This window comes from Harpia harpyja (assembly GCF_026419915.1).
Source record: "Harpia harpyja isolate bHarHar1 chromosome W unlocalized genomic scaffold, bHarHar1 primary haplotype SUPER_W_unloc_3, whole genome shotgun sequence".
In the NCBI taxonomy this organism is placed as follows: Eukaryota; Metazoa; Chordata; class Aves; order Accipitriformes; family Accipitridae; genus Harpia; species Harpia harpyja.
In genome coordinates this window covers 120913-145321 of record NW_026293185.1, presented here as the reverse complement: position 1 = coordinate 145321, position 24409 = coordinate 120913, and the positions used below count along the sequence as shown (strand labels likewise).

Sequence of the window (24409 nt, the reverse complement as noted above, 5' to 3'; positions counted from 1 at the left end):
CTAGGTTGTGAAGAAAAAGACATTCTAACCCAACATCTTCAGTACGTTAATTTGAAAACATACACAAAGTAGAATTTCATTTTAAAGCATTTAATAGCGGAGACAAGCAATGCGTAAAGCTGAATTACAAAAGAAACAATACAACCTGACATTCATGCCACAAGTTTACCTTTCCACAACCATTAGTACTTCCAGGTCAGTTCTTTCCAACAAAGAGATGCTGTAGTGGCGAGAAGATTATGCTGGGGAAACAACAACAACAAAAAACCCCCACGTTGTACCTAAAATACTTCTCTGAGAATTGTAACAACAAGGTAATTTCTGTCCACCAGAAAGACACAACCCCAGCACAAAATAATACAGAGGAAGACCGAAAAAGTAGAGGAAACATAAAGAACAACCTGTGCCGTAACGGTCTAGTCTCAATAGTTAAGGGGACTGGCATACATTATGATTAACAAGGCGTTTTATTCCTTCCAAAACTAACCCACCTATCAAACAGTTACTGCCGATGTTCAACATGTGCTGTGCAGAGAACAGACCACTCTTGCGGCACACAGCTTCGACAGCTTTAGAGCACTCCTTCAGTCAGCAATGCCCAGCAACTGTTGGCGGGGCTCCTTTCATTTCGGTTTGAAACGGTGTCTTTGGGACACCAAAGTTACAAAGGCCACAGTTGCTGAGCGGCCAAATAAAGGCCATACTTGCCTTAAGGGGACTGAAGGTCCCTCCCAGGAAGGCCTCGCGAGAAGGGGCAGTGTGTAAAAGTCCTTTAGAAACTGGGCTGGAGGTGGCACTCCTCAGCTGATAAAAGCCACATCCTATGAGGGCTGTGACTGAGGTCAGCAACCCTCCCCTGAGGAGTTTTTTCCCCAAAGACAGCTCAGAAGAGGACCATTTCCTGGGAATGTTGCACCTTACCACAAGACAAAAGGACACCCCTGAATGCTCCTTTGCCTTGGCAGACTTTGGTTTAACCACAGAAAAGAGGTACCCATTCTTCAAGAGAACGGAGAATCACCTGAACTGCCAGAATCAGGCACAGGCTCGGACAGAGCCAGGACTGCACCTGCTCGTAGCTGCAGTAGTCGTACCTTCTCCAGAACCTGGAGAGACCTCTTCCTTCTGACTCCACGTTTCCTTTGTTCACCATTTGGTCCAGTTGCTGCAGTAGCTGCACCGCACCCTCAGCCTGACCGGTTCCTGTTCTTTGTTCAAGGTTAGATCCCACAGGTGCCCCTGTAAGAAACAGCAGCAAGAACAAAAACACAAGCTCGCTCTCTCCACACTCCCTGCAGACCCAACGGCAGACCCTGAAACCGAGAGGTGGGTCCAGGCTCTGACTGACGTCACGCCTGGGAGCTTTCAAAGCAATCACAGTGCAGACTGGTTTGGAGGTAGGCTCCCATCTCACAGCCCAGCTCTGAAAGAGCTACGGAGCCTGGCTCTATGGGTGGGAATTGCTTACAGCCCAAATCATTGCTGACCTACTGCTCTTCGGTGGTTCTAATTCCTAGTCTCACGTGCTGGAAAATACCAAACACCACTTTTAAAGGAAAACTAATACGAAAGTCATCCTTGCAGCTTTTGATTTTGTATGACCAATTCGAATGAAACAAGCCAGGAATTCCTTACTTACACAAACTCACTCGGTTACAGCCCACAGTAAGGGATGCTGGACTAAACTCACGCTCATCTTCTTTGGAGGAATTCTGAAAGGAAAAGGAACCCAAGAACTTTCACACCATTGTTGAAAATATTTTGATAAAGAAATTAAAATCTAATTATATAAAAGAGTTTGGTTTGATTAAGAATTAGAAAATTGTGAAGCATAGGTAGGGGAGTGTTAAGTTTGAAATGTAGTCATAGGAACTTAGGAAGTTTAGAAAATGTACTATGTGTGACTATAAGAATTCAAGTATTGTCTAAAATCAGTTAACCACAGAAACTTTGGCAAAGATTTGTTGGTTTGTAGTGTTTTGTTTTAGGAAACTAGGGAAACCGTTATGGACGCCAGTTTGCTGCCTGGAAACCCCTTACCCTTCCCACCTCGATCTAATTATCGAGGATTCCAATCAGTAGAGTTAAGTGAGATTAAGCAATGATTGTTTTAACATAAGAATATTCATAAGATGGTGTGACTGAAGGACCAATTATTAGAAAGGTTAAATTTAAGAATAGACATAGTATGCATTTTTATGTAAACTAATATAGATGATGGTGAGAATCGTACTGCGCAGAATCACCGAAGAGAGGTCAAGAAGCGGACAAGTGAGGAAGACTATGGAAGACCACCAGAGGGCTTCTGAAGACCACCAGAGACCTTCACTGCGCTTGCGTAAAGGACATTTACATATGTTAATAGTTTCCTGGAAAACTAATGATTATGTATAACATTTCTCGGAAATCTAGTGAATATGTATAACAGGTGTGCATTTAACCTGCATAGTTAAACCAGACAGATGCACACGATAGGTGGAGCGATCCCCCGTGTGCCCAGCGCTGCAAGAAAGGAGTGCCTGCTTCTTAACTTCTCATTGCTGTTAAGGAGTTTTATTCCGGATTTCGGCAACACCATGTAAAATTCTGTTCTACAGGAGATCTTTGTTTCTTTGCTTGCTTGCTTGAAGAACTAAAAGGCAAGGTCTACTCTCTTGTTCTGTGACTTTATTTTCTTTCCTGCTACTATGAGGACTTTCTTCACCAATATCTTTCTACCCCTCCCTCCTCAGGACATTCCCAGGCCTAACATAAAGCTGGAATTCATGGACTAGACTTTAATAGAGCAGATAGACAGTGAAAGAGGAACAGCAGCTATGGCACAGACAGAGATTTTAAAAAACATCGACAGAGGTGCTGTGGGGAATAACAGCCGCTGGACAATACAGGCCCCTAGACATCAGCTCTGCTAAGACACACTCATAGGAAGCAGAGTAACAGGGCAGGACAAAAGTGAAAAGTGCCAGAAGCAAGAGGTGAGCCAGGAATACCCATTCGCAAGGCTATCAGCAATACAAAGGACCACAAACAACAAAACCACCAGGTAAGCTTCTTTAGGAGAAAGTAAAACAACTTTGTCACAGAGATAAGAGAAGAGAAGAATAGATCCCTCCCTGATGGTGCTTCTCTTGCACTAAGCTCAGGTTCACGTGAAATTCCAAACTTCAGATGGCCAGAGATCTTTGCAGTTTAGTCTCGGAGCATTAACTAAGGTAGCAAAATTATCTGCAGTGACAGGCTGAGCGTCTCCCCGTTCTTTCTTCCTTGGACTTCTACTGGTGCTCCTGCTAAGCAGAAAGATGCACAGGTTCAACTCCAATCATCCTGACCAGACAGCCTCCTGTCAAAATCGCAGGCCTGGAAGGCATTTGGGTGAGAGCTGAAAATGCAATCTATTCAACAGCCATGCGACTGCGGCACTTCCATGCTCCTCCTTCTGAATTGACTGCCGATGCTGTAAAGTCAGTCCTACGTGTACTAAGCAGACAGATTTCCTTCATGTTTTAACGAGACCCTTCCCTTTTTGAGATGCACTCTAGAACACCAGCTGGATTTGGATCCAAAGTCATACACTGCTCATAAACTGAACAAGAGCCCTGGAGGAATGACCAGAAGAATCCTGAGAAAGTACAGGCACTACTGAGATGGTTTTTTCTAAACCCGATCTTTCTTCTCATCCTGAATACCAGAAGAAAACAAATGGAAAGCAAACCAAATGGAAGGCATGTCACAGAAGCACCTGGCTCTGATCTCCTAAAAAAGCACACGAGGGAGAGGTCATCTGCTCAGGATTCCATGCGGTGCTCCTGACATCTGGTCTGGTATTCATAAAGACACCAGTTTGTGTCTGGAGCTCCCTCCCAGCGTAACAGTGCCCTGACTAGTGCAAATTGCAGGTACGAGTCATGGTGGCACAAGCATCTCTTCTGGAGAAGGTTCTTCTCACCTGAACTGGTATTTACCAAGTTGATGATTCACTCATCCTACTTCCAGTTTACCTGGAAAGAGCTCAGGACATGTCCTCCCACATCAGTTAACACAGTAGGAGGTTACGGTGATGTCTGCCACCTACCACATCATTTCTCAGGGTCCAACATGCTAACCTGGAGCTCCAGCTTCCGAGGACCCTAATGTTTGGGAAATTCAGCCACTGTACAAGGAGCGGAGGCATTCTGGGGACAGCGATTATAGCAAAGCGGGGAATAAAAAAAAGCATCTTTCAGAGGATGACCTTATCCCACCAACAGAGTGTTTGGAGCACCTGAGGAAAGAAGCCAGAAAGGGCATGTGTAGAGAGACCTGTCACTAATCCTGCAAAGGTGAGCCGAGGGGAATAAAAAGGGATACAGGGTTTAGAGACAAATCAGCCTGCTTGTTTTAGAGAAGTTCTTCTGTACTGAAGGCTCCTGAGGAGTTACCAGGCAGTCTCCTTCCTATCTTGAAAATCCAAGAAACCTGCCAAAAACCCCTCTTCTGAAAGAAAGTTTTGGGCTTACAACAAGGTGAGGGCTGTTTCAATACAGGAGTTTACCTGTGCAGGCTGAAGGTAACCATGCAACTAGCAGCACCTGAAATTGCAGGCCACTGTATATGCAGGGGATCCCTGCAGGGCAATTACGCTGAGATTGGCCCTCTGAAACCAGTCCTACAGCAGCAAGCAGGCAGTATGCCCTGGCCAGCAGGCAGCAAGCCCACAGATGATATTTGCGTAAAGGCTCAGCCAGTTGTGGAGAGGTCCAAAAGGTTTCTGAAATGGGGGCAGCACGTCATCCTGCAGAAACACGCAGAAATCTGGGCATCTGATGCAACTGTTCACCTCCCAGGGAATGGTGGGAGAGGCAGCTGTTCCTTTTATACCACCAGGCAACTTCCTTTCTGGACAACCCCAAGAGGAATAAGTTTGCCTCCTCGGAAAAGACTCTCTCCAAAGAGCTGGAGAGGGAAGGCGGCCAGGAAGGCAATAGCATGGCAGGGGTTTGAACTAAATGCAGAACGGCTATCAGGATCCAGAAAATGGATGAAATGCACTGGGAGGATGGGCAACAGCCAGGAGGAGGAGAACAGGGGGGGTGAGGGAAGACCCTCCTACCTAAAGGGTGTGCCTAACAGCAGTTCTGTCAGAGCAGCCTTTTAGCTTGTGGGCTAAAAGAGAAAGAATCTCACCCTCCTGACAAGGTCTCTGGAGAACAGTGGGTTTAGAAAGCAACTGCCAATCCCTCTGGAACAATCCTGTCGTAAATCTGCCTTCTGATGACATAGCAAGAAAAGGCATGACACCGTTTCAAGAAGAGGGAGATGCCTGCAAAGCCATCTGCACAGAGAAAGGACACTGGTGAGGAGTGGCAAGTACTCGCACTGAAGCCAGTGTCAAGGTGTCAGCACCCACTCTTGGCCCTTCATGGAGTTCTGCACAAAGGAGCAGGTGAGGTAAAAGAGGACTGGAGTCTCTTGAAGACAACGCAGCGCATCCTTCAGGTTCAGCTCTGAGAGGCTAAGCTCACCCCTAGAGTTTGTAGCTTCACAGTCAGAAAAGCCTGTGTTGGCTCCCGGTCAAACTCATCCCGTGGCTAAGTTTGATGAGCAGGAATCACAAATGCCTCCATGCAGGTGATGCAGGTGAAAAGGGAAAAAAAGTTACCTGAAGGCATTTTTATGCTTGCCACTTTAAGAATCTAGGACTAAACAGATGCTATTGTCTCTTTCTGAATATTCTGTAGCTTACCGTTTCAAATCCATGCTTTGCTTTACTCGTATGGCAAACACGCCCGGCTCCAGTTCGAAAAATAAGTCAAACAGGTAAGAACTGAGTTTACCAAAAGTCACAAAAAGGAAGCAGTCTTGTAAATGGCTGCTCAAGTATTTCATTAGAAAGCAGGGGTTTAGCACCTCCCTCTAAGCCAACAAGATAGATACCCTTAATCTGTATTTGTACTCATGTTTCAAAGTCTCATTTAAAAAATGAAAATCGGCACTCACTCCAGTATTAGGCTTTCTGCTTTTCTAGTAAGCCCAACAAGCAGTTAAAGAGAAAAACAGCGTGGCGTGACAGGGAAAGGGGGATGAGCAGCGAGGTGACAAAGCTTGCAAATCCTACAAGATTACTAACACAAAGAGAAGGGCAGGTAGCAAAGAACCATAGAAAGATCTTACAAGACTCGGTCGTGGAGCAATAAAAAGGCAGAGAGGTACAAAGTGATGCACGTGGGGAAAACCGGTCCTGGCTTCACACACAAAATAGTGCTCTTGGAGCTGATCAGCATCTCCTGGAGATTCCGATAGCTCAACACTCAATAGCACTCCAAGAAAACCCAAATCCAAATGCCCCAGGAGGACTTAAGAGCAAAAGAGCTTCCCAAAAAGAAAAAAAAGATCAAGAAGTGGTCTGACTACAGCAGGCAAACTCCTTCCCAGGGTGGGGGAATGCTCAGACTGAATGCTCAGCTCTTCAGTCTAACAGAGTAACCAGAAAAAAATGACAGAAGGCTTGAAGTTGATGCCTGACCGGTGTAATCCTGAAATCAAGAATACACTGTAGAATTATTAACTGTTTTAATATTTTCTGGAATAGCATAACTGCTGGGGCAAGACACAGGACTAAGAGAGAACTGCCAGACTGGACCATGAAATAGCCCTTTCTGGCCTTGTATTTTATGAATCTACAACTCACGCCTTGGCTAAAAGAGATTAGAAAGCATTCTGGATCCTGGTCTCATTCTTCACTCATGTCCAGCAGTTTTATTGTGACTAGAAACTGATGGAGGGGGTGGGGTGGGGAATGAAAGGACTACATCTGTATGAGCAGGAAAAGAACTGGCTTCAGACTTCTCCCATTATAACCTCTGCATGAAATACATTTGGGAATTGGGTAGAATAGAAGGCAACAAGGGAGATGATTTGACATGGTCTGTACGTCACCATGGAAGGGGAAAGGTGAGCATAAACACTTCCGACCACAATGCCGGATCTGGGACTCTCTGCCACATACTTGTGAATATTAAGTACAGACACGAATCTTCTGTTTTTAAAAGCGACACTCCATGAAAGAAAGAAGCCTGCCAGACTATAACTAACAATGGGCCTGCCTCTGAAAGGTAATCAAGAACTAAGCTTGAAGTTAGCTACCACAAGCCAGCATTGCACCCTCGCACTGAAGGCGGCCAACAACACCCTGAGCTGCGTTAGGAAGAGTTTTGCCAGCAGCTCGAGGGAGGTGATCCTTCCCCTCTGCTCAGGGCTGCTGAGGCCAGCCTGTGTGCTCTGTCCACACTGGGCTCCCCAGGACGAGACTGGGACTCACTGGGGTGAGCCCAGCAAAGGGCCACAAAGATGATGAAGGGACTGGAGCACTCTTCATATGCGGAGAGGCTGGGACTCTTCAGCCTGGAGAAGGCTCAGGGGGCTCTTACCAATGTACACCTGATGGGAAGGAATGAAGAAGAGGGAGCCGGGCTCTCCTCAGCAGCGCCTTCTGGCAGGACAAGAGGCAAAGGGCACAAACTGCAAAACATGAAATTAAAGCTGAACACAAGAAAAAACTTTCTGACTGCAACTGTGGTCGAGCACTGCAATCGGTTGCCCACAGAAGTTGTGGCGTCTCCACCCTTGGAGCCCACTCAAAACCTGAGGGGACACGTCCTGGGCAACCTGCTCTGGGTGACCCTGCTTGAGCAGGAGGCGTTGGACTCGATGATATCAAAGGTCCCGAAAACCTCAATGCTTCTGCGAAAGCCACAGACAGAGATCTCTGCCTCAAGCCGAGAGGCAGCAGTCATCAGCCGACTCAGAGGAACAGGCTGGGAGGCAGCTAGAAAACTGTTCCCAGTTCCTCCCTTGTCATCCCTGCCTCAGCTGTGCAAGCCAGTGCACTGCTTTGTCGAGCTGCCCAGTTCTCATCCCGCTGTGATTCTACAGGTAACGTTAACACAAAGGAGTTAAACGGGAAGAGCTCTAGTTAACGGCATGGGAACCTGAAAGCACAGGAGAACTTTTCTCCAAACGTGGGCAAAGCTGCTTAGATTCTGTCACCTAGGGAAGAGAAGGAAGAAGACAAATGGGCCAAAGGGTTACACAGGAATGAAATATGAGGAAGGCGCAAGAGACATCAAAAACATTGATATGTGCCCTGGAAGGCTACTTTGTAGTCAACTGACCTGCCCATACCCGACTGTGGGCGTGAGGCCTCTGCTCTGACTTCCACTCTTCTCCTCTTCACCATTTCTTCCACTGCAGCACTTCCTGACACTTCTTTTCTTCTCTTGACCTTCAAAACATTGCAAACGTGGTATTGATAAAATTTGATTTTGACTTTTTCTGGCAGGTTGACCCTGGCTGAATGCCAGGTGCCCACCAAAGCCATTCTATCACTCCCCCCCGCCCCTCAGCTGGACAGGGGAGAGAAAATACAACAAAAGGGCTCGTGGGTTGAGATAAGGACAGGAGAGATCACTCACCAATTACCATCACGGGCAAAACAGACTCAGTTTGGGGAAAATTAACTGAATTTATTACCAATCAACCAGAGTAGGGTAATGAGAAATAAAACCAAATCTCAAAACACCTTCCCTGCACCCCTCCCTTCTTCCCGGGCACAACTTCACTCCCGGATTCTCTACCTAACCCCCCCAGCGGCGCAGGGGGACTTTGGAATGGGGTTTACGGTCAGTTCATCACACGTCATTTCTGCCGCTTCATCCTCTTCAGCGGCAGGACTCATCACACTCTTCCCCTGCTCCAGCATGGGGTCTCTCCCATGGGAGACAGTCCTCCACGAACTTCTCCAATGTGGGTCCTTCCCACAGGCCGCAGTTCTTCACGAACTGCTCCAGCATGGGTCCCTTCCACAGCATGCAGTCCTTCAGGAGCACACTGATCCAGCGTGGGCCCCCCACGGGGTCACAAGTCCTGCCAGAAAACCTGCTCCGTGGGCTCCTGTCTCCACAGATCCGCAGGTACTGCCAGGAGCCTGCTCCAGCGTGGGGTTCCCACGGGGTCACAGCCTCCTTCGGGAAACCACCTGCTCCGGCGTGGGGTCCTCCACGGGCTGCAGGTGGAGATCTGCTCCACCGTGGACCTCCATGGGCTGCAGGGGGACAGCCTGCCTCACCATGGTCTTCACCACGGCCTGCAGGGGAATCTCTGCTCCGGCGCCTGGAGCATCTCCTCCCCCTCCTTCTGCACTGACCTGGGGGTCTGCAGGGTTGTTTCTCTTATGCGTTCTCACTCCTCTCTCCAGCTGCCATTTCTGTATGTCCCAGCAACTTTTTTTTCCTTCTTAAATATGTTATCACAGAGGTGTTACCACTGTCGCTGATTGGCTCGGCCTTGGCCGGCGGCAGGTCTGTCTTAGAGCTGGCTGGTATGGGCTCTGTCGGACATAGGGGAAGCTTCCAGCAGCTTCTCACAGAAGCCACCCCTGTAACTCCCCCCCCGCTGCTACCAAAACCTTGCCACACAAAGCCAATACAATTTTCTATTCTAGAACAAAAGTCAGACTTAATATACATCCGTATTTCGCAACATTGTCCAGGCTTACACAACAAAAACCAAAAAATTATTCAGGAATAAAAGATTAGCTGCCTTATTCAAACAGAAGGTAAGCACTGAGAGGCCATCCAGAGAATTATGCTCAACAGTTTTAAACAAGAACTACTGCTTCCCAGGACATCCTATTTGCTCCATTTTTAGAGGAGGGCCTAGGAACGTAATTAGCAGGAACGTAATGCTAGCAGAGAGAGCGGGATTTTCTCTGGGGGAATTTGCACAGGACACCTTCACTAATTCACTCCATCTTCAGACACTTACCTGTATTGAAAACAAACCCACCCTGAGCTCTCACTAAACAACAACTTTCCAAAGAAGCTTAACTTTGTTGTTTTCGACACGTACAGCACTTAGGAAACTACTTAATTATTCAGCAATATTGACCTCATACAGACTCTCACAGTGAAGAAACCATTTGACAGCTCAGCTCAGACTTGCCAAAAACACATTTAACTGAAGCCCGCACGGCTCTCACGTCCTCAGGCAGGACTTCATTCAAAGTCCACTGGAATTGACAGGAAGGTTTCCCTCAACTTGGATGGTTCTAGGTGAGAATTCACTCCCACCTGACACTGCCTGACTGACACCCTGAAACAGGAGAACTATAGCATTGCCTAGATATATATTCTGCTTCTCCAGACTACTTGGAATATCACTTTTTAAAAAAAAAAAACAACACACAAAACAAAACCACACACGCAACTTACAAGCTCATCACTGCCCTTGTTTACTTCTTTACCTGTAACAGAGGTATTATAAAATCTGGTGAATATTTGGTGACTGGACTTTCTTTAACCAACTTTAAAGTACAGTTTTGCATTGTACCTCACTTCCTGAGAACAAGATAAACGACTTAGAAACAATGTTGGACTTCCATATGATATCTTGAAACTGAAGAACTGCAAATACAGCTCTTTCAGAATTCCTGGCTGTGAATAACACATGCCAGGGGGATGGGGACAATTGCTTTGGACTACTTGTCCATTTGAGAAAGGAGATCTGAATATCTACTAAGCGCTCACAAGAAAGACCAGCAGCAGCTTCTCCCAGGGACCAATAATCAGAACAGGAAACAGTAAGAAAAAACAGTCAGTTTTCACAACAGAGGAGGTTCAACGCAGAGTCCCACAGAGGTCTCAGCTGGGGCCTGAGGCTGGTCAGGGAATTCATAGAAAACCTGGAAAATGAGACACTAGGGAGGTGAAACAGTTGCTAATTATACAAAAGACATTAGTACCATTATTACTATCATTATTTAGAAAAACAAATGCATTCTTTCTTTAGGAAAATAGAAACAAAGAGTGTGAAGTTCAACGTCAACAAATGTAGTCAAGCACAAGGAAGAAAAACACGTGTTCCATATGTATGTACTGGCTCCAGCCTAGCTACTGACATTCAAGAATGAAGGCTGGGAGCCACTGGGCATTGCTTCATAAAAATACTAGCTGAAGAGTCAGCAGTGGGTGAAAAGGCAAAGAGAAATTCTAGACATTTTCAAAAAGCAATACAGGACAAAAGAGAACACATTGCTATGCTCTCTTTCAAATCCATGGTACAGCCATACCGCACGCAGTTTTGCTCCCTCTAATTCAAAGACACAGTGGAGGAAGGGAAAGGGAAAAGCAAGACATAGATCGTAGATGTTTCCAGACATTATCCAAACATACCCATAGTGACTTACCACAAGATAGGTTTTGCTGAAAAGAGCTGAGTTCTAGATACATAGTGCAAGGTCCCATGGACCTGCTTCATCTCCTACCTCTAACTCCTTGACAGCACTTTCAGTGGTGTCGAGATCCGGAGCGCTGTGAAACAAACAGAGAGAGTTAGTCCCACCCCAACCAAAAAGCAATGGAGCTACATTCCTTGTAAGAGTTTAAACAACAACAAAACATCATTCCCATTGCACAGAGAAAATACTTAGCAGGCAAATGAATTCCCAGTTTATTGTTCTTAAAAAACATCCATTCTTCCACAAGGACTGTTCCTTTGCAATTTTCTGCCCTTTTGTATTTTGTGCGTCTGAGGAAACAAAGGATCAGAGATCAGATCTTTTCAGTCGATCCTCAGTAACCTTTAGGATTGGGGTTTTTGACAAGGTGCCCTCAAACCAGCACCTTTCTCTTCCAGCCTATTGCAATGCCATTCTGCTCAAGGGACTAAAAGAAGGAACCGGCAGGACGTGTCTCTTAATCCCCTCCACAGTGCAAACCTGCAGAGGAACGGGCCTTCACGGCATTGGAGCTAGGCCCTGTGATGCTGGGAGCTGTGTACTGCCTGCATCAAACTGTGTTCCCAACTAGTAACTACATCTTTTGTAAGCCAGCTTCTCAAAAGTTGTTTGCTGCTAGGTATCGGCCAACAATAAAATGCACAGGGAGAGAGAACGTCTCAAAGAAAAGCTGAACCCATGAAGAAGTAAACAAATGTCACACAAATGTCACTTGGAAATAAGGAAATACGGTGGAGCGTAAGGAATTACGGCATGCAAGTATTCTCTGGTATATGGTCTGGCAGGCAGCCATTCTCATATCCTCCACATTCAGGGGCCCCAGCCAGAACTCGGTCAGAGATGAGAACTTTCCTTCCTCTTCAGAAAGGCCCTCTCCTTGCTTAACATGGAACAAGTTAATGAAAGGAATTCAACAGCGCGCCACAGCAGAAGGACAGATATCACCTACCCAAGACTTACGCTGTGGTCATGAAGTCTTCATGAATCAGCAGGGACACAAAAGTACGATTCAGGAAGGGACGCTGCCATGGCAATGAGGAGAAGAGGGTGGAAAGAATGGAAGAAAGCAAGGGGCGATGACAGGCTGCCAAACTCAAACAAATGCAGTGCTCGCTCTACCATCAGGAGATCAAACACCTGCAGGCTGTTCAGAAACGTATGCACGCTACTGGCAGTGCTGTCCACTGTGGGAAAGAGCTTGGTCACAGACAAGAGCAACATTTCAAGCATCTTCTGAACACCACACGACACCACAAGACAGACAACACACCTTCCTCTCCAAAATCAACACAGAGAACAAAACAAGGAGGAAGGTTAATCCTCCTGGATCTGACACTATTCCAGCAGAATGCTAATAAGCAAAGCTAAAGAAACAACTGCGTTTCAATTCATCCCAAAATAAACTCATGCGGCAGAATTTCAAAGACCCAGCCCACTTCTCCAAAGGAAAAAGGAGACTAGTGTGGCACGAGATTTAATGTAGCTTCAGGTCTGGAGACAGCCTAATTGGCGTGGTGTTCCTAGCACAGCCTCTTCAATTCTTCTGCAGCTAACAACAGTCACTTCCAGAGTAAACCCAGGCCTTGGCAGTGCCTGTACACATCTGATTGCAAAAGCAAATTCACTCACACTCCTAAAACCACTCTCTAGGCAGAGGCTTGAGTCGTTGCCTATGGCATTTTAGCCCTGCTGCAACCTCACTGGCATGAAAACAGGGGTTTCGGGATGCCACGACACAGTTCTGTTTCTCTGATGCAGGGATACTTCCTGGCTCAAAAAGATCTCAGTCCTAGTTTCTGCATGGGTGCCACCACCTGAAAAGAGACTTAACCTCAATAGTTTAGAACACTTTCCAAAAGCCTCTGAGGGCATCAGCCTTGAACTGCTGTCTGATGACGATCACAGCCTTGGAACAATGTACACAGGGAGCCGGATTATGCTGAGCCACTGCTTTTTTATTAATACTTATGAATACTATCATTATTAATTTTTTATCAGAGGCTAAGGCAGCAACAACTCATAAAGTTTCAGACCAAGTTTGAGCCCTACAGAACACTCCTTCAGCAGGACCCAATCTATAAGCACCTGCTTAAAAATACAACCCTTAAACCTAAGCAGCTCCAGCTCCTTTTTCAGAGCAGCTCAAACTTCTGGAATTGTTACAGATCGCAGCCTCTGGGATTCCAAGTCCCCTCTCAAACTAAAAGCTCCAGAGCTCCTCGAGTGAGCTGGTCAAGGTTTTGCCCACTCACAAAAGCACTTGCCCATCATCTCTGTGTGCCTGACTAGCAGACACAAGCAGACTCCTCCAGGGCAATACCCTCAGGGAAAGTCTCTGTTTCACTTCTAAAGGACCATCCTCTTCACTTGTTTTACATCTTCCCCAGCTGACCAGACTGCTCAGCACCCTGTGCTTTAGTTACTTTGCTGGCTGCTAACTCAAACTTCCCATTTGAGGCTTACCACACAACTGGTACCTCCCACAACCCTCCTATTCACTGTCCCCTGCACACCCAAAGGCCGCTTTCCTTTCTCTGCCTTGCATGCCAGCAGTACCACAGACTAAAACACTCTCCCTTCACTCTTGTTTCTCAGGCTTGCCACTACAGTGCCTTCTAGAAACTGAGAGCAGCAGTTATCCTAAAAGTCCTGCTCAGCCCCTCTGCCTGCAGCAGAGGCACGCTCTTGTTTCAAAACAACAGGACAGGTTTGTCACAAACACATCTGAAAGAGGAGTGGCAGCGCAAGGGGAACCTTGTGAAAGAAAAAATCCCAAGAGCACAACAAACAACTACTGCCAGTGAGAGTTTCCAAAGACTCTTTCCACATCCACACTTGAGAGCCAGATTGCCAGGCCAGCGAAAGGCACACTGCTAACAGCAGACAGCCCAAGAAATAAGTACATACTTTGAGTACAGAGCTCCATGGCTGTGCTGGTTTTGACTGGGAGAGTTAATTTTCCCCACAGTAGCTTGCACGGCGCTACGTCTTGGATTTGTGCTGAAAGCAGCGCTTACACAGCATCAAGGCCTTTTCTGCTCCTCACCCCACCCCACCAGGGAGTCGGCTGGGGGTGCACAAGAACCTGGGGGGGCACGAGGCTGGGACAGCTGACCCCAACTGACCCAAGGGATATTCCAGACCATAGGATGTCACGCTCAGCAATATAACTGGGGGAAGAAGAAGGAAGGGGGGACATGCCCAAGTAACTGTTAGGTGTGATGGAGCCCTGCTTTCCTGCAAATAAAACACCTGCCAGACAACGAGAAGCAGTGAATGAAGTCCTGATTTTGCTTTGCTCGCGTGCACAGCTTTTGCTTGACTGATTAAACCGCCTTTATCCCAACCTGCGAGTTGATTCACCCTTCCAATTCTCTCCCTCCTCCCACTGCGGGGCAGCGAGCGAGCGGCCGTGCGGGGCTTAGCTGCCTGCTGGGGTTAAACCACTACAAAGGCTCTAGAGCTTCTCAGTTGAACGCTTTAAACAAAGTTTCAAAATACCATCAGTAAAGCCAGCCTCTTTTCCCCCTGAAGCACGAAATCCACACACGGCAGTGAAACAGGAGCACTTTTTACAGCTCCCGTTACTCTCTCAGGCCGATGCTCAGCCTGTCCAAGGGCAGTAGCCACTCGGAAGTGACCGCTTTCACGCTCGGTGAAAGAAGGCAGGAAAAGAGCAGCCCGCACCGTCTGAATTTAGGGTCTCCTATGAACTCACTGTTACCTGCAGTCACCAAACGGCACGCTGTAGCTTCAACATGCTCACCTGCCAGATTTTAAGTGCGTACACAAGAATGCCTGCATGAAGAAACCTGGTTTCAGGCAACCGACAGGGAAGTGTTGTTTTAGTTAATCTAAAAGTAGATTGTTTAGATTATACTTTAATGAAAAAAGTAATTAGGTTTTGTAATTGATCAAAAAACTGTGTAGAAGTTATACAATGAATAATTATGTTCTCATGATATGGGGAACCAAAACCCACAGATGTGCAAACAGATAAGTCAACCATAAGCAGAACAAAGAGAAGTAAAACCTTCATGTAAGCAATAATGACTAATGCATGCATCGGGAGCTGCCAACAAGAAAACGTCAACTAAAGGACAAAGGATGAAGAAGATGATACGACCACTACATGAAGTCAAGGACCACCAGAGAGGCTGCGATGTTTAAAGGGGACACTAGATGGCAGCAAAGTCCACGAAATGAAAGACTGTAACATGATGACATCATTTTTTTAGACTAGGCGGGTTTATGTAAAAGATTGCCAGGAAGATAACGTGCCTATGTAACAACTTTGTACATATAACTTGTTTGAAACCATCGTTTCGTTGGAGCACTTGTGGTGGACCAATCCCCAGCGCTGCCCAGCGCTGCTAATAAAGAATACCTGCTTAACAGTATCATCAAAGTGCTGTTAAGTTACATTTCTTGGTTTCAGGCCACTACCAAGGAGGAGTCTGCAGCTGCTACCCAGGAAACCCCCAGCTGTGCTCCAAGTGTTCTCCTGGCACAGGCGCAACTCTGGGTGTGCTTGGTGCGTACCATGCCTCCTGAAGGAGAACAGCAACACTCAAAGTTCCTCCTGGGCAGCGTCCTGCTGGGAAGAGCAGATTTCAAGGCAGGCTGGCAGCAGACCCTGAGGCTGTGCCAGGGCTGGCCACATCTGGCTCCTTCCAGCAGGATTTAGGAAATCCTCTTCCCAGCTGTGAGTGCCAAGCCGGGGGCAGAAACAGCCCCCACCTTCGAGGGCCCAGCTGGCCTCTGACCCCAAACTATTCAGACTTCCACACAGGCTCTCCCTCTAAATCAATTCTCTTCAGGTTTGAGAAAAGAAAGCATATACTTCCAGATTAAGTAGTCAAAGACTGTCAGAGGGCGATTTTGGCTTCAATTCCAGAACAAAAGAATTTCCACTACAGAATCTCAGCCACCACCTCCTTGATCATCTTGTCAGTGACCAACAAACACCATGCTGGAAAAAATCTAATGGCTAATAAAAAGTATCCGCTCCCTCCCAAATCTTTCCTTCTCTTATACCCTCAGACTAGCGCAGTAATAATCATACAATTATTCTGTAATTACCACCAATCTGAAACCCCTCTAAAGCATCGTTCACTGTTGATAAGGGAGAACCATCACTAACCATGCACCTACCCTTTAGTCCTTTTGCAGCAAGGCCTCTGTGACCAAGCACGTCTACATGGATATCTCTGCCTGACAGGAGATGACTGGCCAGAAAACAAAAATCTTAGGTCGTCTTGGCTCTAGTGAAAGCAAAGTATTTAGAATAATGATACAAACAATTTTAAGATGATGCAGGATCGCGGAAAAGGCAGAGGAGGTGATGTGTCGCACCCACCTCTAATTTCAGAGGAAGTTTCAAGGGGTTTTCTTTTTTTTTTTTTTTTTAATCATACCCCAGCACAAGCAAAAAAGCACACACCTGCTGCTTAAGGAGAATGGAAAACCACAAGAGTAAGACTATCGAGTCTGGGTAATTACTCTTCTTTCCAGGACACATTGGTCTTTTTTTTTTATTTATTTTTTTATATCTCAGTGGAGAGCTTTAACGGAAAATCACTGAGTTCTGATATGGGAATAGCAAAACGTCCTCTGTAAATCTTGGAAAAGAACAGTACATTGAAGGAAAACTGTTCATATAAACTGTTAATGACACGTTTCCGCTGTCAAAGATTCTAACGCTTTTGAGCATCTTTGCCATCCTCATCTTCCTTCCCTCCCCTTTCTTCTGATCGCACTATAGCTACCGTACCTCAGCATAACATTAAACTGTTCAAGTACTCTTGCAAATCGTATAAAATCCAAAATACCCCACACAGATGCCTACAGGTTTTGCTGTTACCATCACGTTAACGACACAATTGGTCCTGCCAAACCTACAACCTGCAAAACCTGAAGGCAATTAGCACACAGCCACATACGTATCGATCTTGTTCTGTCCTTGCCAAAACTGCTGGGTGACTTGTCATCAGCTTCAGTGACTAATAGCAGGCAAGACTCTCTCATCTGCCTTAGCTCTGATGCAGCTCCTAGAAAAATGGCTACTGCAGAAAGTCATGTCTTGTTATTTTGGGAACGTGTTATTTCCCACTGAGTACCAAGATGACAGCTCTTAATTATATGTCCTGAGAGCAGCCTCTACCAACTGTCCCCTGCTGCGCGCCAACACGAACAGCACCGTCCTCTCCCCTGCCCATCTCCACGCTTGGGAGGAGCTGTTCACACACCCCTACCCTGGCCATGCTGCCTGAAAATTCCTGCTGTGCTGCTCAAGGCCATGAAAACTGTTACACTACAGCTGTACCCACATCACTGTTCCTCATTCTGAGTGAGACTGCCCGTTCCTGTGTATTCCCACCTGTCTACAGCAGCTGTTGCCTTCTGTCTTGTAAGCCTTTTGGAAAAGTACCCTTTTTTTTTCTGAATACCCTCTTTGACCTCACTACAGGACAGGTCCGGAGTCCACCACCATGGCTGGTAAAGTCCGTAGCGATACAGAATTGCACAGGGATGACAAATACCCAGTGGTCCAGCTCATTTTGATTGTTTAAGACCAGGCTTTTGGGTAGAACACAGTCGAGAAAATTTGAAACCTAACACTCCCATCTTGATTGGCAGCTCTTTCTTCATCAGTTCTTTGAAATTCTTTCATTCCTTGGGAATACATAGCAAGACTTTCCTCATCAAAAGAAGCAACAAAGATCAGTCACAAATATGCAGAAAACCGGACATCCACCTACTTGCCGCCTACCTAGTGACATTAGCAAGGCCCTGCCTATACACAAAGATTAAATTAATGGCCAATTTTCCTACACAGGAACTAAGGATCAACTGAATACAACCATCTGTTGTCACCTATTTGCACAAGAGGCACATGCTGCTTCAGCTTCTATCTTTCAGGCTGTTACCCATGAGAAAATGGAAGCATGTTTTATTGTAAGAGGAAACCTTTAATTGGAAAGCCAGTTCATGGCTTAATTTGCCTCTCTATGCACATATCTAGCGAATAGCCCAGGAAACGTTACACAAGTGATTAGCAAAGCAAACCCAGCACACCTCAAGAGATCCCGTAACTACACGAGTCTCTCTTTGCTTTTCACCCCAGTTCCCAAAGCACCGAGGCAGGAGCAGGCAGGGCAGTCACGCACTCGGCTCACACCAGGGAAGAGAGAGCAGCAACAGCCCTCTGTCACTCAGGATTAGTAACACCAATTTCTGCTCGCAACTGGGGCTCAGTCCATGTGCGGTCATGCGTTTGAGTTACGGCCTAGCCATGGTGATACTGCTCAGTTCAGGGTTAAACATGATACATTGGCCTTTAAGGAGGACAATTACTCCATAGCTTCACTATGCAAGCCTGATTATTTTGTATAAATTACGCATGCTTTGCTAAGGACTGTACCCTTGAAGAAGGAACTAAACACTGACAAAAAGGAAACATCCTGCTCCAGAAGGCACGGGATGATCGCCAAAGAACCATGAGCTAGGGGAAAAGTAAAGGCAGCAGGGGGAGATCACAACCACCGACTCAATTCAAGGCTGGAAGAACTTGCCCCCCGCCACTTGCAAGGAGGATGCGTGCTAGTTTACATAGCAAGTGAGGCTAATTTAAATATAACTGGCCAACAGTAGATGAGATGGCGACTACTAACCAATGAATGTAAATTTAGGTGTTTTTTTACTAATCCTGTAACAGAATAAATACATTGTTCTTCTTTGGTGTGGTGTGCCAGCTTTGTGGATTTACCCCCCAGCACCCATCTCTGCGCAGACATGAAAGAAACAAATTTCTCGGCTCTGCGTCTAAGATTGGCTTACTGCACACCGGGTACCGACCCCCGCTTGTGGGACAACACATCTGCAAGTACAGTACTGACCCAGATAGGAAACAGAGGGTGCCAGTTAATCCCAGGTGCCACATACACTGTACCTTCTTCCATCGCCTCCTCTCCATGAATTGTTTTCCAGTCTCTTCTGATAGATGGTAGTTGAGAGATATTCCAGATGTCAATTATATTTTGTAGTTTGTAAGCAATAAGTAGGTATAAGCAGAATGTATGGTTTCCTTTAACGAGATAAGACATCCTGTAACTCAAAAGTAATTAAAGGATGTGTAGATAGATTTGTGAGAACGCAGGAAAACAGACATATGGACTCAAGGACGAGGGAAACTAAGCATGCAAGTAAGAAGATAAGGGGTGGTTTGTTGGCATGAGAACAGCACTTTTGGAGGTCAAAGATTACTTGGCATGAAAGATACAAGAAGAACAAAGGAAAAACAGAAGTTTAATATGGAAATATTGAAAAGGGTAAAGAACGCTTAAGCAAGGAAGAGGATGATAAGACCCCCGAAGAACACCCGACGACCACCCAAGGCAACAACTGCGACTGCGCGAAGGGCATTTGCATACGTTAATTATTTCTCGGAAATGTAATGAATAAGGTTTCCTGGAAATATGATGAATATTTATATCACACATGTCTTTAAACTTCACTAACGAGCTTTACGGCGTGCACGATAGGTGGAGCGATCCCCCGTGTACCCAGCGCTGAAATAAACACGCCTGCTTTAGAACTCACTCTCCGAGTTGCAAAGTTTGTTGCGCGCGCCACTTCCACCTCATCCCAGCTCAGATACCTGCACGCTGGCTCGGGGCTGGCGACCCTCGGGGCAGCAGCAGGAGCTGCTCTGACCCTGGTGCTGGGGTTGTTCCTGGGGCTGAGCACTCGGGCCCAGGGCTGGTGAGCTGGGCCACGGCAGGGCCCACGGGTGATGAGGTCTCCAGGTCTCCCCCGGGCCCGTCCACACGGCGAGACCACCTGCCCCTGCCCCTGCCCCTGCCCCTGCAACTGCCCCTGCAACTGCCCCTGCCCCTGCCCTGGGCCTGGCCTTGGCCTTGGCCTTGGCCCTGGTCCCCCCCTCGCCCCGGCTGCCCCACCCCGTCTCTCCCCCACTTCTCCTCAGGCCACTCCGCCTCTGCCCCCTCCGGCCCCGCCCCAGGTCGGCAGTGACTGACAGGCCAACACCGGCTCCGCTGATTGGCTCCGCCGTGGCCAATGGCGCAGCTGTTGCCGGGCGGGCAGGGGCAGCCCGGGCCTCTCCTCACAGAGCTGCCCTGCGCCAGCTGCCCCCCGCCAGGGCAGCTGCTCCTCAGCCAGCCGGGACACTGGGCCTGCGGAGAGACGGCCTGCAAGAGGGGCCATTTCACCTGGAGCTGTTCTCTCAGCAGCGCAAGGTGTGTGCGCAGGTCTGCCCTCCCTCGGTCTGCTCGTGGGGTCTGGGCCCCCTCAGGGAGGGGACGTGAGAGGACAGGAGGGGATCTGCTCTGGATTCGCTCTGGATCGGCAAGTCTTTCCCAAAAGGCGGCTCTGTCTGGGCTCCAGCCACAGCCCCGGGCGGGAGGAGCTGCGTGACGGGAGCCGCTGGCCTCGGCCAGGCCGGCACCCGGCAGGAGACAGGGCTCTGGCCCCGGTCACACCGCCCGTGCTGAGCCCAGCACCCGGGGCCTTCCTCAGGCCTCGCCTTCCCCTGGGGCTGAGGAGGAGAGACACCCTGTCCTGGCGTGGCCCAGGGCATCCTCCTGCGGCCAGAAGGAAGGACGGAGCCCCGTCCCTCTCCCCACAGGGGCTGACCACTGTCCTTCCCTTCTGTGCCTGGGGCTTCAGGGCCAAGCAAATGCTGGGGCACCGAGGGCTCCTGGGGCAGCTTTGGGCATCTCGGAAGCTGAGGCGTGGCTGCCCCTTTGCTTCTGCAGATGCAGTTATCTGCTACCCGCTCCACGATCAGAACTGCTTCTTCGTCGTGGCACGTGGACTGGACAGATGCCACGTCCCTGTTAGTCTGGGAGGACTTCAGGGAAACAAGGAGGTTGCAGCATGCACCCAGGTAGGAGGACGGTGGAAAGGAGCCCTGACAAGGTTTTTCTGCTGTTTCAGATCTGAACTCTGTGTGCATCCCAGCACCAAAGTCTGCTTTTTTTCCTCCAAGCTGCACAGCTTTTTGCCAGCAAAAGCGAGTCGGCCTGAGCTGGTCTTTGGGATAACTTGGCTCCTTCCATTTTGAATTGCGTGCCTACGCTTTTCCTTTTTTCCACCAATGTCTTCCTTTCAACCCCCTTCCCCCCAGGTTCCCTCCTCTTTCAAAGGTGGTTGTGATTTCAGTTTCTAGACAGATCGTGGAGCAGGTAGACCCAGGATGTAAGTGTGGACTGGTCTATACCTTCAGAGCTGTAGGCTGAGCTGTTTTACCTTTAAAGGCTAGATAGAGATGGGCTATGGGTAGAGTTTCTGTTTGCTAATTAGTACTCCTTTTGGGGCCCTGTGACAGTGACAGTAAGTTTGTCTGCCTGCAGATCTGCAGCAGTTAAAACTGACACTGAAAGAGTTTCAATGATGGATGCTGTTCCGTGTGTTTCATTTTGGGTACCCATTTCACTGAGCTAGAATTATTCCTTTGCAGTTAGGTGATGGGGATCTTCTTGCACTGATCTTTTCTTTCTGGAGCGCATCCTGATATCCTTTGTCATCCAGAGCTTTCCCCTCTGTTGCTAAGAAGAGTGATGGTCGTGATGAGGACTAAATGCTGTGAGTAACGATTTCTTCAAGTCTGATTATGAAGGTGCCAAGCCCTGTTTGGAGAGTCCAAAGGCTTCATTTCAGGCCCAAAGCCTCATTTTTAGCTTCCAAAGCCTCTTTTTTAGGGACGAAATCCTCCTTTTCATGGACCATAGGCTCATTTTTAGGATTCGGTCTGCAATTTTAAGGGCCCAAAGCCTCATTTTGAGCATCCAAAGACCCATTTTTAGGGTGCAAAGCCTCAGGTTTTGGTACCAAAGCATCCTTGGAGGGCCCCAAACCTAATTTCAGGGTTCAAAGCCTCATTTTCATTTCTAAAGCACCATTTCTAGGGACCAAAGTCCCATTCTTAAGGCCTTGACCCTCATTCAGAGAGTCCAAACCCGTCTTTCACAGCTCTGAGCCTCAAATGTAGTGCTCAAAGCCCTGTATTTGGCATCAAAGCTTCATTTCGGGGGGCCACAGAGGAACCAATAGGTTCACCTTGTTGTCAGGGTCCAAAGCGTATTTGTAGCATCTCCCCCATTCTTTGCAGTGACAAAGCCTGCTTTTGAGGGCTGAAATCCTCCTTTGGAGGGTCCAAACCTGTCTTTCATTACCCATGGCCTTTTTTTAAGAAGCCACAGTTTCATTTTTAGGATCTTGTGGTGGTGTTTATGTCACTGCCAACAGGGCAGGCCCAGGAACCTGGCTTGTGCAGATGCTTGTGATGTCACCTGTGGCCAAATTCCTCTGCCGGAGAGGGCAGAGGCTGAGCGGCCTCAGGAGAAACAGGTGAGAGGTGGGCCAGGGGCAGCTGGGGCAAGGGAGGGAGCAGGGCCAGGACCAGGACCAGGGGTGCCACATGCACAGGAGCAGGTATCTCATTTTTATAGAGCAGCATCGCTTTTAGGATCCAGCCGGTTGCTTTGAGGGTCCAAGCTGCATCCTGAGTTTCCAAGCCCTCATGTTTAGGCTCCAAACCCCTCTTTTAGGGCCCAAAGCCTCAGTTTTAGAGTCCAAAACTTCAATTCCAGGGTTGAAAACCTCCTTCTTATGGTCCAAAGCCTCACTTTTGGAGCCCAGGGACTCATTTTTAGGGTTTTAATCTCTCTTTTAGGGTAGTATGCCTCATTTTTAGGTTTCAAACCTTCATTTTTAGGACTGAAAGCCACTTTGTAGAGTTCAAAGCTTCGTTTATAAGGCCCGAATACACATTTTTCAGTCCCAAAGCCTCATTTTGAGTGTCCAAATACTCATTTTAGGGTCCCAACTCTTATTTTTGTTAAGAAATCCTCATTTTGGTGGTCCAAAGCTTTATTTAGAAGCTCCAGAGCCTCATTTTGGTGTCCACAACCTTGTCTCTACACTCAAATTTTGAGGGTCCGAACCTGATTTTCAGGGCCCAATGCCTCATTTTCAAGGTCCAAAGAATCATTTTTACAATCCAGCCCTTTATCTTTAGGGTCCTGAAGCCACATTTCAAGGGTCCAAATACCCATTTTTAAGGTCCACCCCCCCCTTTTACAGTACAACCCCCACTTTTAGAGCCCCAAGCCTCATTTTGTAGCTTCCAAAGCCTCCTTTTTAGGATCCAGTCTGCAATTTGGAGGGTCCAAATGCTCATCTGGAGGGCCCGAAGCCTCGTTTTAGGGGCCAAACTCCTCCTTTAGGGTACGAAGCCTCATTTGGAGCCTCCAAAGACCCATTCTTAGGGTGCAAGGCCTTAGTTAGGTCGCTGCAAATTCAGCAACGGGTCGCTGCGCAAGCCTCCCTTCGGCACTGTCCTCCAAGAAGTGGGGTGGCGCTGGCTGCCTCCGAGTCAGCGGCTCAGCGTCAAGGAGGGAGACTGGGCCACGGCAGCAGCTGCTCAGCAGGCGATGACATACAGAGGATGTCGCTGCTAGCTGATTGTGTTGCTTGAGGACAGAGGATGGGTAAGTAAGTGATGACCTACGGAGGAGGTCACTGCCGGGTGATTGTGACCACCGCCGTGAGGGCGGAGGGCCAGTTGTCGCGCACAGAGGCCCCGGGCTCAGTGTGCAAGTCGCACTGTGTGGTGAGGTCCTCGTCCTCCCAGCTGGGCACGGCCATCTTCTCCTGAGGTACCCCGTGTGCCACAGGGCGCTGATGATGGCTTCTGCCTGGGAGAGGAACCATTACCACTCACAGCTGGAGAAAGCAGCAGCTTTCCTCCCCAGTCTCATTGTTGAGGACTGTCTCAGGAGTGACAATCCCATTCAGACTGTCCACGGAGTGCTGCTCTTTGCGGATATTTCAGGTGGGGGGAGCAGGGAGGAGCAACCACGGACAGGAGCCTTTTTGGGCCACACTAGGCCCTTTGGAGCCCTGCCCCGGCTCCTCAGACAGAGTGGCCGTCTTGTCACTGCTGAGGTCTTCTGCTGGGATGCCCAAAGAGAGGGGGACGGGTTATGTTGGGCGGTCAACCGCTGCCACCGCCAGCACTGAGCCAGCGCGTGGGAAGGTGTGACCTACAGGTTCTCGGGCCGGGCAGCATGGAACTGGCTGCCGGGTCCTTTGGCCCACGTGGGCATTTCCTGA

General features: G+C 48.0%; 1 protein-coding gene across 1 annotated transcript; it reads right to left on the bottom strand.

Moving 5' to 3' along the window:
* Positions 1 to 709: 709 nt before the first annotated feature.
* LOC128138157 (uncharacterized) lies at positions 710 to 11279 on the bottom strand. The gene is given in 8 exon segments (XM_052779463.1): positions 710 to 754; positions 757 to 916; positions 1095 to 1239; positions 1640 to 1712; positions 5723 to 5780; positions 8154 to 8260; positions 10248 to 10279; positions 11222 to 11279. Coding segments are annotated over 8 exon segments (678 nt in total).
* Positions 11280 to 24409: the final 13130 nt, after the last annotated feature.